The 15087-nt window shown below is 31.9% G+C and overlaps 1 protein-coding gene across 1 annotated transcript in view; it reads left to right on the top strand.

Annotated features, from left to right (window-relative positions):
• Positions 1-15087, top strand: part of mmd (disintegrin and metalloproteinase domain-containing protein mind-meld) — a 673422-nt gene that overhangs the window by 623320 nt on the left and 35015 nt on the right. The window contains exons 9-10 of the mRNA XM_088243654.1: positions 308-459; positions 1566-1908. Coding sequence (XP_088099780.1) covers positions 308-459; positions 1566-1908 — 495 coding nt within the window. The remainder of the gene's footprint in view (positions 1-307; positions 460-1565; positions 1909-15087) is intronic.

Genomic DNA, 15087 nt, shown 5'->3' on the forward strand with positions numbered 1-15087 from the left:
TTCAATCTTAAGGACATTTTTACAAAGTTCTTTCTATAATAAACATGAAGGTTTTGGATAAATGAGAAACTTACTCTAAAACGCATTTTCAAAATGTAGGTCTAACCTCAATTTTATTTTTTATTTGTTGATTACTTACATAAAATGGCGTACTTGCAAAATTGCGTCCTTGCAAAATGGCGTCCTCACAAAATGGCGTCCTTGCAAAATGGCTGTCTTTCCGCTATGTTTCTCATCTCGCACACCGCTCATTCCACACATTGACATCCCGTTACTGCACGGCTTTGTCCGGCATTTGTTTTAGCAGAAACACCCACATGTGATATTCGAAGCTCGCACGAAGGCGAACAAGGGCTGCGCCAACTCGGGCAACCTGGCGCTGCGGATGAAGACGTCACGGCGGACCAAGCACGTGGGACCCGCTGTGGCCGAAGAACCTGACGACTCTAGAACTCACAGGTACTGCCTTGAAAAACAACATTTATTAAAAAAACGCTTTTGTATGTTATGAACAATATTTTCTGTAAGGGGGTTAAACAAGTATATCGCAATGATCGTAGAACAACGACACATGTGATTTTCTTTAACTTTACATGAGAACGGGTTTTTTTTTGACGCTCTATGTCATAATTCGACCTAAAGTATTTTTCTCATATTTCTCCCAATTATTAGCACATGTAATCAAGAGCTTCGTAACTGGTGACTGAAATTTGATATTGTCCCGAAATCTTGATGTAAAACGAAAAGTCATTAAAGAAAATATTTCTACTGGTTTCAACGGATTCCAGCAATCTAAGGTGGTTCAAAAAGTGTTACTTTATTAAAACAGGGCGGTTTAAGATAATAAAAAAAAGTTACAAATATCATTATTATTTTTACAATCAATAGGACGCGAACGCCACGGTATACATATATATGTATATACGAGTATATAAATCTAAGCACTAAAGTAACATACCTTCATTATGACCATAGTTTAAGATAAATTCTCACGAGCGATCACAAAAATACACTACCGACCCTTTATTTTCAAGTTTTGAGGTAGGTACGTCGATATGTACCGAGGGCTCAAATACCCTCCGTTTCACAAATCTATTTATTGAAAGTGTCAAAAATGTTGTTCCACCGAACAATTTTTGCTTTGATTACGATTAATTTTAATTTTTATCGTTCCAAGGTGGGCAATTTTTTTCTTTAAAGCCTTTATAAATACGAAAAGGAAATAAGAACATTTTGAATTGAAATAATTTAACTCTGACACAACTGTCAGTTTTAAAAACGAACGACTAGGTGCAGAGATAATGTGGCTAGATGCTGCCTTATTAAGATCTAGCGGTAAAAACATAGGCACTTCACTTATTCTATTTTTTATCATTATTTCTTCCTGAAAGCACGTAATGACGACCGAGAACCCCTTATAGAAATCCAGGCAGGCCACAAGCAAGTTAGCCCGACGATATTATGAGGGCAGCAAGGCATCAATAGCATAAACTGGCGATGGACGGAGACCTCTGGAAGGCTGATGTTGATAATGATGATTATTAATCTAATGTTTACTATTCTAGGTACAAACGTGCAGCGGACTCGCCACCAACCGAACGGTTCCTCTGGCGTGGCTTGCACGAGGGCGACCCGTACGCGGACGCCCACGCGCACATGGCGGCGTTCGACGCGCTCCTGCACGGCGCAGAAGTTATGCACGAACCGCACGACGCGCACGACGAGCACGACGCGCGCGACGAACACGCCGGCCACGACAGGGAGCGGGAGAGACGAGACGTGCGCGAGGCAACGAAGTATATAGAGACAGCGCTTGTCATCGACAAGGCGATGTTTGATAAGAGAAATGGTAGCACTCGTGCCGAGGTCGTGCACGACGCCATACAAGTCGCGAATATCGCAGATTTGGTAAGTTTATTTTTTATTTTTTGCACCGCAACAGGCCATGAGGCCCAATTACAGTGGTGAATTATATCACAAAATACTCAGGCTTAAGAAAAATGACTTTTTTTGTGTTCTCGCCGGGAATTGAACCCGGAACCTTCCGTGTATGAGTCAAGCCTCTTGACCACTGCATCACGTAGGCCACCAATAATAATTGAACGTAGTTATTACACAACCGTTGTAATGTTTTTGACTTTGTCAATTTTTTTTTTATTATTAATTATTTTATAAACATAAACGGCAAATCTGCCTTTTACAAAAATATATAATACTTGCACATTTGGCTTAATATATTTTTTTTTTCAAAGACATAAATTTCCTTTTACCTAAGATTTATAAATAAATCTAAACCTAAAAATTATACAAGATTTATATATCTAAGAAATTTACCTAAAAATTATACAGCATATTTAGTAGAAAGTTTAAACAATTCAAGGATAAATGTAAAAAACAAAATTAAATAATAAAACATTTTACAGTAATACGACAAGAAAATCATTAGTACTGTTTTATACAAATGATAAACAATCAATACATAACTTTTTTTAATGTATGTATGTATTTTTAATGTAATAATTTAAAGTAGATAATGGTAGACAAAAAAATATTTTAACAAATTGTACATAACTATAGTCATTAAATTAAAGCTTAATTAGAATGACAGTTGTCAGCAAAAGTTACGGCATAACTTTGTAGTAACGTCTAAGAGGTGATTTATATTGACACGCGAAAAATCATTCGTATCTGGCGTGTTAATTATTTTTTTTAATATAATGCTTTATATTAAAAATCAACATAATTATATAAAATCAGCTTCAAAACTTACAAATCTAAAATAAACCTTATTATTTACGTCGTTCTCACAAGGTTACATTATTTTGCAAAAATGTTAGAAATGGGACAAATTGATCAATGTAAATCAATCGAATAAAAAAATAATTCATTTGATGTTGATAATGAAAAAAAGTATAAAATGTCTTATTTTTGGTGAATTATTGTCTTAAAAACACTGTAATAGGCGTGTTTTTGCGTTTTTATATCAATTTTTGGAAACAGAGTTTCATGTTTGCATAAAAAAACTGATAAAATCGATTTGATCGGGACATGGTCAGTAATCAGTACTTTCCCATCACTAGTCACATTAGTTTGGCAGCTGTCATTTAAATTAGGCTTTATTTTAAGGATTATAGTTGTGTATCATTTATGGCATGTAAATATTTACCACCACGATTTGTACGAGCCACTGGTAAATAGGGTTTAACGAAAATTGAATAGTTTAATTTTTATGTAAGGCGTACGGTATCAGATATCCTTCTGGGGCTTGGCAAACTTTCCCCCTGATTTGTGTGATGTAATTTCTATGGGGTTTAGGCTATTGGTACAACCTCTGGGGTGCCGCTATCAAATATATCGAGCCTTCGAACAACCCTCTTCACAATATGTCACCTCTGAAAACCGCTACTTTCTCCAAATAAAGCTTGTATGACGACAGTTTTGAATCTTTTGTATATAGTGTCATGTTTGCATTTTGTGCACGAAATCGAAATTTAATCAGAAATGAACGCAACATGAGTTAAAATTTAGAATTTTAATGTTGAACTGAGATTAAAAATGTTAATTAATACGTTTTGTTTATTAAATACGTATTGTATTTTTTTTAATACAATGGGAAGGTAGAACATTTTAGAGAAGGGATTATGAAAATCTAGGCATTTACAGGGCTCACGACCTATCGTTGGCTTGTTTTTTTTATTTATTTATACTTTTACATTGTTTGTATTCTTTTTTTTATACAGAATAATGTTCCCTCACTGGGGTGTCCCGTGCCGAGGGAAACATTTTACAAAATGTAAAACATGCCCAAGATTACTTATTTAACAAAGTTAACATAATAATAACAATAAAAACAACGTAATTAATCCAATTAACCTAATTTATCATTAACATAATAAACAATAAAAAACTAAAATAATCATTTATATAGACCAATAGAAAAGTTTTTATAAATAGTACACACATTTTACCTATTTTGCTTGATCCACTCATCGATCCGTGTGCAAATTAACTCCACTATCCATTTCTTAATAGCAATTTTATATTGTGAGAACTTACTAATTGTCCTTATGGATAATGGAAGTAGATTGTACACTTTAACCGAGTAGTAGGCCAATCCTCTTTGACCGAAGGTTGTAACTCTTGTATTTTAAGCGGCCACTTTACACACTGTGTAACATTCACCATTTTGCCTAATTATGAACGTCCAAATTTCTTCAATTCTTTAATCTGAAGATTTTCGTGAAGTAAAAGAGCTGAAACCTTTATTGTTGTGAAGAGATTCATCTGATCGAATTGTTTCACATACTAGGCAACGCCTGAAAACAGTTTTTCATTTTTTAAACTTCTTCTTGGACCAGTCGGTTTTATTACAATATTTTGAATTTGTCCAAATGTTAGTAGACAAAGGATTGGATTTCACTCCCTAGGGAGTCGTAAAGATTAACAAATTACTTCAGGCATTTAATATGCAATATTAAAGCGCTCAACTCCACAAAAATCAACAGATGGTAGAATTGAAGAAATATTAATAGACTAACATAGGAAAAATGGTTAATGTTACATTAATACATGTCATAAGCCCTGTAAATGCCTAGACTTTCACATTCCTTTTCTAAAATGTTTTCTATCTCTGTTGTAATTTGTTAATCCAGTATTTCCAGTATTTTAGAAATCCAGAATTTTGTCTACAAACATATGGACAAACTCAAAATATTGTATTGTTTATTTGACAATATGTTCTGGGTTCGATTATTACCAGGGGAGAATAAACTATTGGTCTTTTATTTGAGATAGTTATAAACTTCTATATTTGACATATTACAACAGACATAAATAATATTTTACAGAAAGGAATATGGAAGTCTAGGCATCCACAGGGCTTATGACCTTTCATTGGCTGGTTTAAGTGGCCACTTTACACACTGTTTAACATTCACCATTCTGCCTATATTTTGACATCTACATTCATCCGACTCTTTTACCTGGATACACATTAGCCCTGTAAATGCCTAGACTTCTTTATTCCTCTCTGTAATATGTTCTTCATATCTGTTGTACTTTGTTAATATTAACAGCTCCCTAAAGAGTTGAATCCAGTCCTTGTCTACAAAAATTCGGACAAACTCAAAACATTGTTCTTTATTTGAATTTTTCTGCACTGGCACCTAAAGCGTAAGACTGATTATCTAACCTTCCAAGTAATAAAAACGATCTAGATATGATCTAGATCATGCTAATGCAGTGTCCTATGCACCACTGGTGTAGATAGGAAAATGAAGATAATGCTAAATATTTCAGTACAGAACAGTAAATGTTACACGTGTTAAGGTGATCTCTCTAACAGCCAAATATAGGACAGACAAGCCCTGTTAACCCTTTGCTCCCTGACGGTATAAATTTGTCCAAGTGTATAATAACTTATATATCTCTCTTATATGATAATACATTCGATGTAACTAATGTCTGTTGTCACATATTTGGTCATTTTTTAGTGGTTTCGGCCAATTTCAAGTAATTATTTTCAAAAAATTACTCGTAGGGATTAGTTTTACGTTAAGCTGTCATCCGTTTGGTGTTGTAAAATTACTACTCCTTTACAAACCACAATATTATAACTATAACAACAAGTCAGTTCTTTTTCCAAATATTTTTGTGGTTTGATTTTTTTGTTAATATTATCATTGTTAAATTTATTGTGAAAATAACAATTTTTTATATCACAATTCCCTGGCGAACTACCACTATATTTCTTCAATTTCATTTTCCACTATTTTTTTGTGTAAGAAGAAATAAAAAAAAAAACAAACAAGAAAAGCATGTAATCATTTAAAGCATGTTAGTTTAAAAAATAAGTTTTTATGTCCAGGGAACATAGGGTTAATGTCTAGATTTTTTCGTTCTCAGTTTAGAAACCAGTCAATTATGTTTTTTTTTAACAATAATATTGAATGTACAAATGAAAATTTGGATAAATTGTTGGTACACTTTGATATTATAGCAATAAGACAAAAAAACCTTTTTTTTTAAAAATGGTCTATGAAATACAGTACAGCAAAAAAATGTAGCTCATTATTAGTAGCATAAAAGATATTTTTAAATTTGTAATTTTGAATTCCCGCAAAAACGGCCATTCCTTCGGCCACGCCCCTAATACGTCACGATTCATGTTTATTTATTCCTCGCTATTGTATTTTATTTCTAACATTATCACGAGTCTTGACGTCACAACAACCAATGCCAAACACGTCGCGTTTTTCTACGAACGTATTTTTATTGAATTTCTTTTTTCCATTTATATATGAAAACATTTCTCCGCAATATCCATATTGATTTCGAAAATACAACTAATTATTCTAAATCCATCACATATGTTTTAATTGGTGTTCGTAGTATGTGATATTTCCCTATTAATAAAATAAATAAGAAAATGTGAGGTATTTATTTATTTCCTCGATTAATTCTAGGCAAAATTATTGTCTACCCACGTAAATTGGAATCGATACAAAGTAAGCTAATAAATTGTTTTGTTTGAGGCACGAATTTCCGCTTCTAGAAACATCTCCTTTCGAATCAATACCAAGGATGAACATCATGTGTTGTATAACCGGAGCCTTCCTTTTCCTATTTGTTAATTGTGTTCTTTGACCCAAATCCTATTACCGAATATCGCAATCACAGCGCTCGGGTCGTGTGTTTATTTAGAACTCTGCAAATCAAACAGCTACGCATGAATACTTTCCGGGTTCATAATAAACATAACCCCTAGCTTGCCAGTCTTGCCACAAAGCGAGCAAATAGTCACCCGAATATCCACTTCAGCAAACTTTGTCACTTGACCATAGAACCATCGACAGAACTTGTTGTTGACACATCTAAGTTTGCAGATTTCGACCAATTGCTCTTAGAACTAGGAAAACAGAAATCGAATGAAAACGATTTTCAGATTGACAAAAAGATACTTCCGACATGTAAATTTGCAGTAGTAAATTAAATTAAGTTTAACTAAAATTGTACGTGTGTCAAATCAACCCTACCGTGGCTCTTACATATATTGACGAACTATAATTTTTATTAATTGAACATGTTTAAACATATTAATAGTTATTTAATTCAATTTTTAAACGTTTTGAACAAATTACTCTGGAACTGAGAAAATCAAAAGAAATAAATATTCATAGAATATATAACACAAAAAATTAGAAAGCTTTCCCATATCTTCAAGTTGATACGTAACATCTTATCCCTAATTAAACTCAAACAATTATATTTTATTTTATGTAACTCAATTATAACTTACGGCATAATAGGATGGGGAGGCACTAATAAGTCGATATTAAAACCTCTCGAATCTGCTCAAAAATCAATCATTAAAATAATTTTTAAAAAGCCCTTTAGGTACCCCAGCGTATTGTTATTTGAGGAATTTGAGATCTTAGATATAAGGGAATAATACATTTTTAGAATAATATTTGTGAAAGTAAATTATTCCATCAAATCCCAAAAGGAACACTCCCACACTACCAGAAGTCAAACTAGAGGATGTGTCATGTTGCTTATCACAAATTCTGAATTCGGGCAAAGAAATTTCAGGTTTCTGGGCCCCAAAATATTCAATATGTTACCCAAAGATTGCAAAACCATGATCTGGATTCAATTTAATAAATTTGTAAAAAATTGGTTACTGGGTCGAGAAAAATCGAAAAATTTACTCAAAATACATTCCTAAATAATAAATTAATATAGTATAACTGTATAATAAATTAACAAGTAGGTTCTAATTTCATTGTTTATTTTTTGCACAAAAATGTCTGCCTTAAAACAAGTTGTACCTAGTTAGGCAGACTAGACATGATCTAGAGAAATTTATTACCCAAGTATGTTTGTAGTAGAGATAAAGTAATTGTTATTTTTGTAAATAAACTTTAATTATTATTATTATTATTTTAATTCAGAGACTCCCTTCCGGTAAATTTGCTATACAGTCAATCCTCCTATTACGCAGTATTCTTATAACACAGTTTCCATATAACGCGAAGCAAAAATTGCGAACAACCCTTCTGTAACGCGGTTTCCCTATAACGCGCTTTTCGTACAAGACAAAATTCCAGCAACGTAAATGACTTAAAATGCTTGTCTATTGTGTTCATCTGCACGACGCGCGTCGTTCAAACGATAAAGCACCGCGCTCGTATGAGATAGTCTTTAAATATGTTCAGACGCATGTTAAGAGGATTTTTGGCCCATTAGAAAAAAAGGATTAGGCCATTAATATGTGACAGTGGCGATGAATGAAAAGCTTTTTTATTAGAAACTTTTTTTTTAGTTTATAATTTAATTATATGAACTAAGTATCATATTGAATGAACCTACACTCAGATACGTAAAATTACAAATATTCATGGCAAATATCATGTTTGTGTACAATTTTTTTTTAATAAAAATTTCCTTCAAAACTTTGACTTGAAGAATGAAATTTTTTAATGTAATACTTAACAAATGGATCTGATTTTTGTACAATTTGATTACTTCTAGAGTTCGTTTAGCGCGGTTTCTATATAACGCGGTACGAATAATCTGATTAGTCTTAATTGAACGTAGTTATGCAGAAAGCAGCCAGCCATATAAAAATGAAACTGACATAATAGATGATAGAACTTTTGTGAAATGAGTGAATTATCAAATCTAAAGAACAGTTAAAATATTTTTTACTTTGACAAATGAAAAACGATAAATACATAAGTTTTTTTTTTTTTATATTACAAACAAGAATCTAATTATGTATTTGACTAGCTTTAATGATTTTTAAAAAACCATAAAATTTTTCCAGAGATGTGGGTGTTTTCTGCAAATTGAGAAATGCTTTTTTTGTGATCGACGCCATTTTCAGAAGGTGCTTAATACAGTTTTTTGTACGAAAGCGGTCTGGCTGTTTTTAGCAGAAGATAGAATTGACCTTCCTGCGCCCGATAACATCAATATCTAATTTTTCCAAAATTGTGGACTGGCTGCTTTCTGAATAATTTCGTTCAATTCAGGGTGTCTTACAGCACCGCTTCCATATAACGCGATAAATAGGGGTTGACTGTAGTAACTAAATATAAGTCGAAACACTGATCTCGTTCTTAGCCAATCTGAATATGATGACAATATTTTTTTACATCATTTGGTTTTATATTTTTAAATGATAATGCTACATTTTATATTTATACATAAAGGATCGAATCTTGGGTATGTTTTCAAAGATTTGAAAGTATTAAAAATATGAAGAAAAAAATGACAAAACCATTCATAGCGTCAGTACCATAAATATAAAGTTTGTCTCAAAAGTTAATTAAAAATTATTTGATCAATACATAAATGGAGTGTAGTAAAGAAAACATTATTTGTGTGTATCTTGAAGTTAGCGTTACTCTTCCGGCCGAAATCGGGTAATAACCTTTTGTCCATTATTTTAACGACACGTAACGCAACGAACGTTTATAACTCTTGTGTGGCTGTGATGTTACACTAGTCTACATACAATACAAGACTTGATTTATCTCGATTATTTTTTTAAATTATGAAGTTGGATTTTTTGAAATATTTGTATGGATATTTTCTCACCGGATTTGGAAAGTAAAATTTGTTTAAGTATGCTGGATATTAATTTATTTATCCTTGCTACGCGAAAAATTAATCTGACGCCAATACAGCAATAAATTTGTAGAAGAGAGAGCACGAAGATACTAGAAGAATCCATAAAAAGGAAGACAGAGACACTGTTCTGTGGCCGGTGTTTGTTCAAAAAAGATTTACTCGGTTATTGACAGTGATGAGGGATGCACGCGTGCCAGATTATATCAGGGCTAAAATCCATTATTATTTTTATCAATTATTGAAAAGAAATTATTAAACAGTATATCACCATGTTTTTTTTTTCAAATGTCTGAACTTTAGGATACTCTTTTAGCTTGTGGTAACTCAATGTTACATCACCGGGCGCAAATAAATTATTTACCACAGTTTTTTTAAAAGATAAAAGGCAAAAATATTTAATTACATTAAAATATTAGTTAAAAATGGTATCACGTTTACTAACGAATGTTTATATAAGCCTGGCTTTTATTAACAGTAATTTATTTTCGTAATAAGCAATTTGCTTATTTATTTAGGTGGTAACAAATAAATAGTCATATTTAACATTTAATTTACTTTAACGCGTAGAGTCCCTTTGAGTAAAACGTATTTTGAACCGAAAACGATTACGGACAAAACCATCGTTACTGTAATCGATTCACTCAGTTAATATATTATTTTGCTCACAGATGTGACTATAACCATAGTACTGAAAACGTGTTCGGAATTTTTACGATAAATATCTTAAACCATTTTGCAGCAAACAAAAATAATTTGTTTATTTTATGTACCTAGCCTAACGTCACTTTAATCGTCATTTTGTTGGTAAAAATAACTGAGCCACAATATCATGTTTTTAGAAAAATGCCGTAAGTTAATTAGTTTATTTTAGCCTTGTAAAGGACATTTAAGGTACGAAAACTAACTACAGAATTCCAAAACGTTTTTTTTTGTAAATTAGAAAAAAGTACTTGATCACAAATACCTTTTCCGTCGCAATACCGACAGCTGGCTGTAGTTTGATAAAAATAAAGAAAACTTTACTTTTTTTTAAAAGTTATTTCTAAATCGCAGCATCAAAAAAAAAGTTAAAAATCATGATATAAAAACAATCATGTCAATGGTGTTTATGAAAAAAAGTAGTTTAGTTAAAGGTTTAATAAATATAACTAAAATGAAACTTCTCTTCCGAATAGCATCTACGAATTTTGAAAATCAGTGCATTTTTGCAGAATATCTTACGATATATATTTTTGTGAATTTCTTCAGTGAAGTAAATAAAATTTAATTAATTTTTCAAAAATATTTTGAGTTTGTCGAAATTTTCGTAAAAATGAACTGGATTCAACCCCCTCGAAAGTTATCAATACCAACATTTTTTAACAGAGATGAAGAAAATTTTATAGGAGGGAATATAGAAGTTTGGCTAGTTTTGTCTAATCAGTTTACAGTGTGTAAAGTGGCCACTTAAACCGGCCAATGACCGTTCATAAGCCCTGTAAATGCCTGAGTTGATATTAATTTATTTGTCAGTTCGGAGAAATACTTAGAGCTAGCTAGATGCGCGTCGGTTTGAATTGTGACATTTTTAAATAAAAAGGAGAGATGTTGGACTGTGTAAGTGGGTACATAAAATACCCAGGGTCGGCGGCCCACTAGTTTGTGTCATGGGCCTTAAATTCTTTATAAAATCACCACGTTCGTATTTAATCTCAAGAGGATATTGGTGGAACCTTTTTTAGTAAAAGTAAGCTGTTAAAACATCTCGGATCCAAAACACAGTATATTTTCTTAGTATCTGGAGCTGGTTTAGTCAATTACCAAGTGTTGAAGTGTGAACGAGACTTTCCCAAATTCAAATGGATGGGAAGGGTTGACATTTACTCTCGTATGCAGAACTCACGTCCCTTGATAACGGATCGAGGCACCCCATTCCGAAAGGTGAAGAAAGAAAATATACATCAGGCAGACCAAGATCAATTATGTCAACCGCAGAATGGCGACCCTCCGAGTGACTAAGAAATCAAATTATATGTAAAAAATCCGGTGTAGAAAAGAGAAATACGGACCATTCATTTGACAAACCAAATATGAACGTAGTTATGCCGAAAACAGTCAGTCCACAATTAAGAAAACAATAGATATTGGTGTTATCGATGCGGCAAACAACCAGGCGGCTTTCATACAAAAACTGTAATAATTGCTATCAAAAATAGTACTGATCACAAAAGCAGCATTTCTCAATTTGTAGAATAATAATAATATTTGGTTGATTTATATGGCGCCAGTTTTGTAAAAAAATCACCTCAAGGGCGCTTTACAATTGTATATCTAAGCTTACATTCTAACTAACAACCACCCATAGTAGTAACACACCAATAGTACTAGAAAAATCTTAGGATACTTTAAAAATCATTAAGACTGGTAACTACGTTATAAGACTCATGTTTGTGATATAAAAAAAAACAATTTATTCTTTTTTTTATTTGTCAAAGTCAAAAATATTTAAACTGTTGTGTAGATTTGATTATTCTCTCTGTTCAAAAACCTGGTATTATCTCAGTTTCACTTTGGCTGGCATAACTACATATATATTATGTAAGTTATTGCCAGTTATTGTGTGGCAAAAGATTACACAGCAGTGAATGAGACTACACTGAATTTTACATATTTATATACTACTATAACCTTGAACACTTTTGACTCTAACCAAATGAATCTAAATACTGTAAAATTTGTCACCCTTTATACCTATGTTTATAACGATTTTACTTTTCTCTTTATATTATTTACATTGAATCTCTACTTTTGTGAAGAATGCCTATATTTTTTGTATCCTTACTTTTTAACAATTCTAAAAATGATTTATTTTAATATCATCTTAGTTTCATATACATATAACTTTACTTTTGTGCTTCTATTTATTAAACCAAAGTTTTTATATTGTTTTTATAGCATGTTCTATTTTTCTTTGTCAGCTCACTTTTTATATCTGTATATCATGATATTTATAACTACGGTTTATTTTAAGGTTATTTTAAATGACTCCACAATTTACCTCTTATACCAGGATTTAAATATTGCATTTATACTTTCTTGTCATAAATGTAATAATTACAATGATTTTTATTTTGCTCTTTTATACTATATACTGACTCTTATCTACATTTTTAAATATTTGTATCTGTACTTTCTATTAAATAATTGTAAAATTCTCACTGTATGTATCTTAAGTATATGCTGTAAAATTTCTATGACTCTGCTACCGTATAAAATGATCTACATAGTATCACTCCCAGTAATCTCTATAATGACTATGACAATGTTTATTATTTTTTTGGATGCTGCAAGTGCTACGATTCACTCTATAATCTTTTATATAAAGCTTTTCTCAAAAGAGTTAACGACTGAAAATAATCTTATTCAAACTGTTCTGTTGAATTATCTTGTAAATTCTGTAAATCCGTCAATTATTTTTGTATCACTCATTGTAGTACTGTTTTCTCTAGGGCGCGAGTGAACCACATAGTACGTTTGATGAATTTGACCCTATACCTCTGATGGAAACCATAGAATCAAATGTTGCTAAACAATTTTTAAATAATGGTTCTTCCATCAAGGTATTTTCTATGAATATTAGAAGCATAAACAAAAATTTTGATGCCCTAATGGTTGTTTTAACTGAACTAAATTGTGATATAGATGTTATCATACTGTCAGAATGCTGGATAAATGAATATTATATTCCTAAAACTATTGGAAACTACAACCAATGTCATTCTTGTAATAATAAACTACAAAATGACGGTGTCGTTATATTTGTAAAAAGTAAACTAGCTTTTACAAGTAAGGAAGTATGCTTTCCACATTCCAATTGTATTGAAATTGAAATTAATAATATGATGACTATTCTAGCTATCTACCGTTCTCCTCACAACACAAACATAACGTCTTTCTTATCATCTTTAAACGAATATTTGGAACTTAACAAGAACATAAAAAACTTTTTTATCTTAGGAGATACAAACATCAATATAATCAATAATATGCACCCACAAGCCAATGAATACCTGAACCTTCTTGGTACATATGGATTCTATCCGGCAATTATGGTACCCACAAGGGTAACGGAAACAACTAGTAGCTGCATTGACCACGTTTTCTTAAAAAGTTTACTACACACTAGGGCAGTTGTTTACAAATGTAGCATAACCGATCACTATGCTAACATTATCAGTGTAGCAACCTCGACACCACCTCCACCTGAGCGACAATATAATTGTAAAAATATTGATTACAATTTATTATTCCAAAAAATAACTGAAGAGACCTGGTCTCCAGTATATTCAAACAACGACCCAAATATTTCTTGCAAACACTTTGTTAATATACTTGATGCACATATAACAAATGCTACAAGCATCACACGGAGAACATCGTCAAAGAAACGTAAAATCAAACCTTGGATAACAACAGGACTTATCAAATGTGTTAGAAAAAGAGACAAACTTCATCGATATTCTATTGATAATCCTACTGATCGAATTTTAAATTATTACTATAAGAAATATAGAAATAGATGCAACAAAACCATAAAAAATGTTAAAGAGGAATACTATAGAAATAAGATTCTCGATGCTAAAGGTGATGGAAAAAGAATATGGCAAATCATAAAAGAAATTTCATATACATCTGGGACAAGAAATTCTATAAACGATATTAACATAGATGAAAAACCGTATAACGTACTGAAAAACCCTGACCTAATTGCCAACCACTTTAACAAATTTTTCGCTAACATAGGATCTAATTTAGCTAATATTATCAAAAATAGACTGAAAAACTCCGAACAAGAATTGGCTTCGCGAATAAACGGCTCTAATATACCGTACCCTCCATTTAATATTTCACCCACTAATCATGTTGAGCTTAATGCGGTTATTTCCTCGCTAAAGAATTGTTGCTCTTCAGGTACTGACAATATTACTACTAAATGTGTTAAGCACCTAAAAAACATAATCGCTTTTCCTCTAACACATATTATAAACTGCAGCTTTAAGGAGGGAATTTTCCCTAATTGTCTGAAAAACTCTATTGTTATTCCTATTTTTAAATCCAAAGATAAGTGCTCAGTTAACAATTACCGACCAATTTCTCTTCTTAGTGTAGTTTCTAAAATCATAGAATTGATAGTTAAAACAAGGTTTAATTTCTTCCTAGAGAGCAATAGCATTTTATCAAATAATCAGTACGGTTTTAGACAAAAAAAGAGCACATCTGATGCGATAGCAAATTTATCAAAGATACTGTCCGAATGTTTAGATAGAAAAAGTAAAACTATAGCTGTGTTCCTTGATCTAGCTAAGGCTTTTGACACTGTGTCCTACTCGATACTGTGTAGAAGACTATCAGAAATAGGAGTCAATGGAACTGCATTAAAATGGTTTGAAAATTATCTGACAGGGAGAACTC

This window comes from Micrasema longulum, unplaced genomic scaffold (assembly GCF_059751315.1).
Source record: "Micrasema longulum isolate JH-2025_06_02 unplaced genomic scaffold, ASM5975131v1 h1tg000222l, whole genome shotgun sequence".
In the NCBI taxonomy this organism is placed as follows: Eukaryota; Metazoa; Arthropoda; class Insecta; order Trichoptera; family Brachycentridae; genus Micrasema; species Micrasema longulum.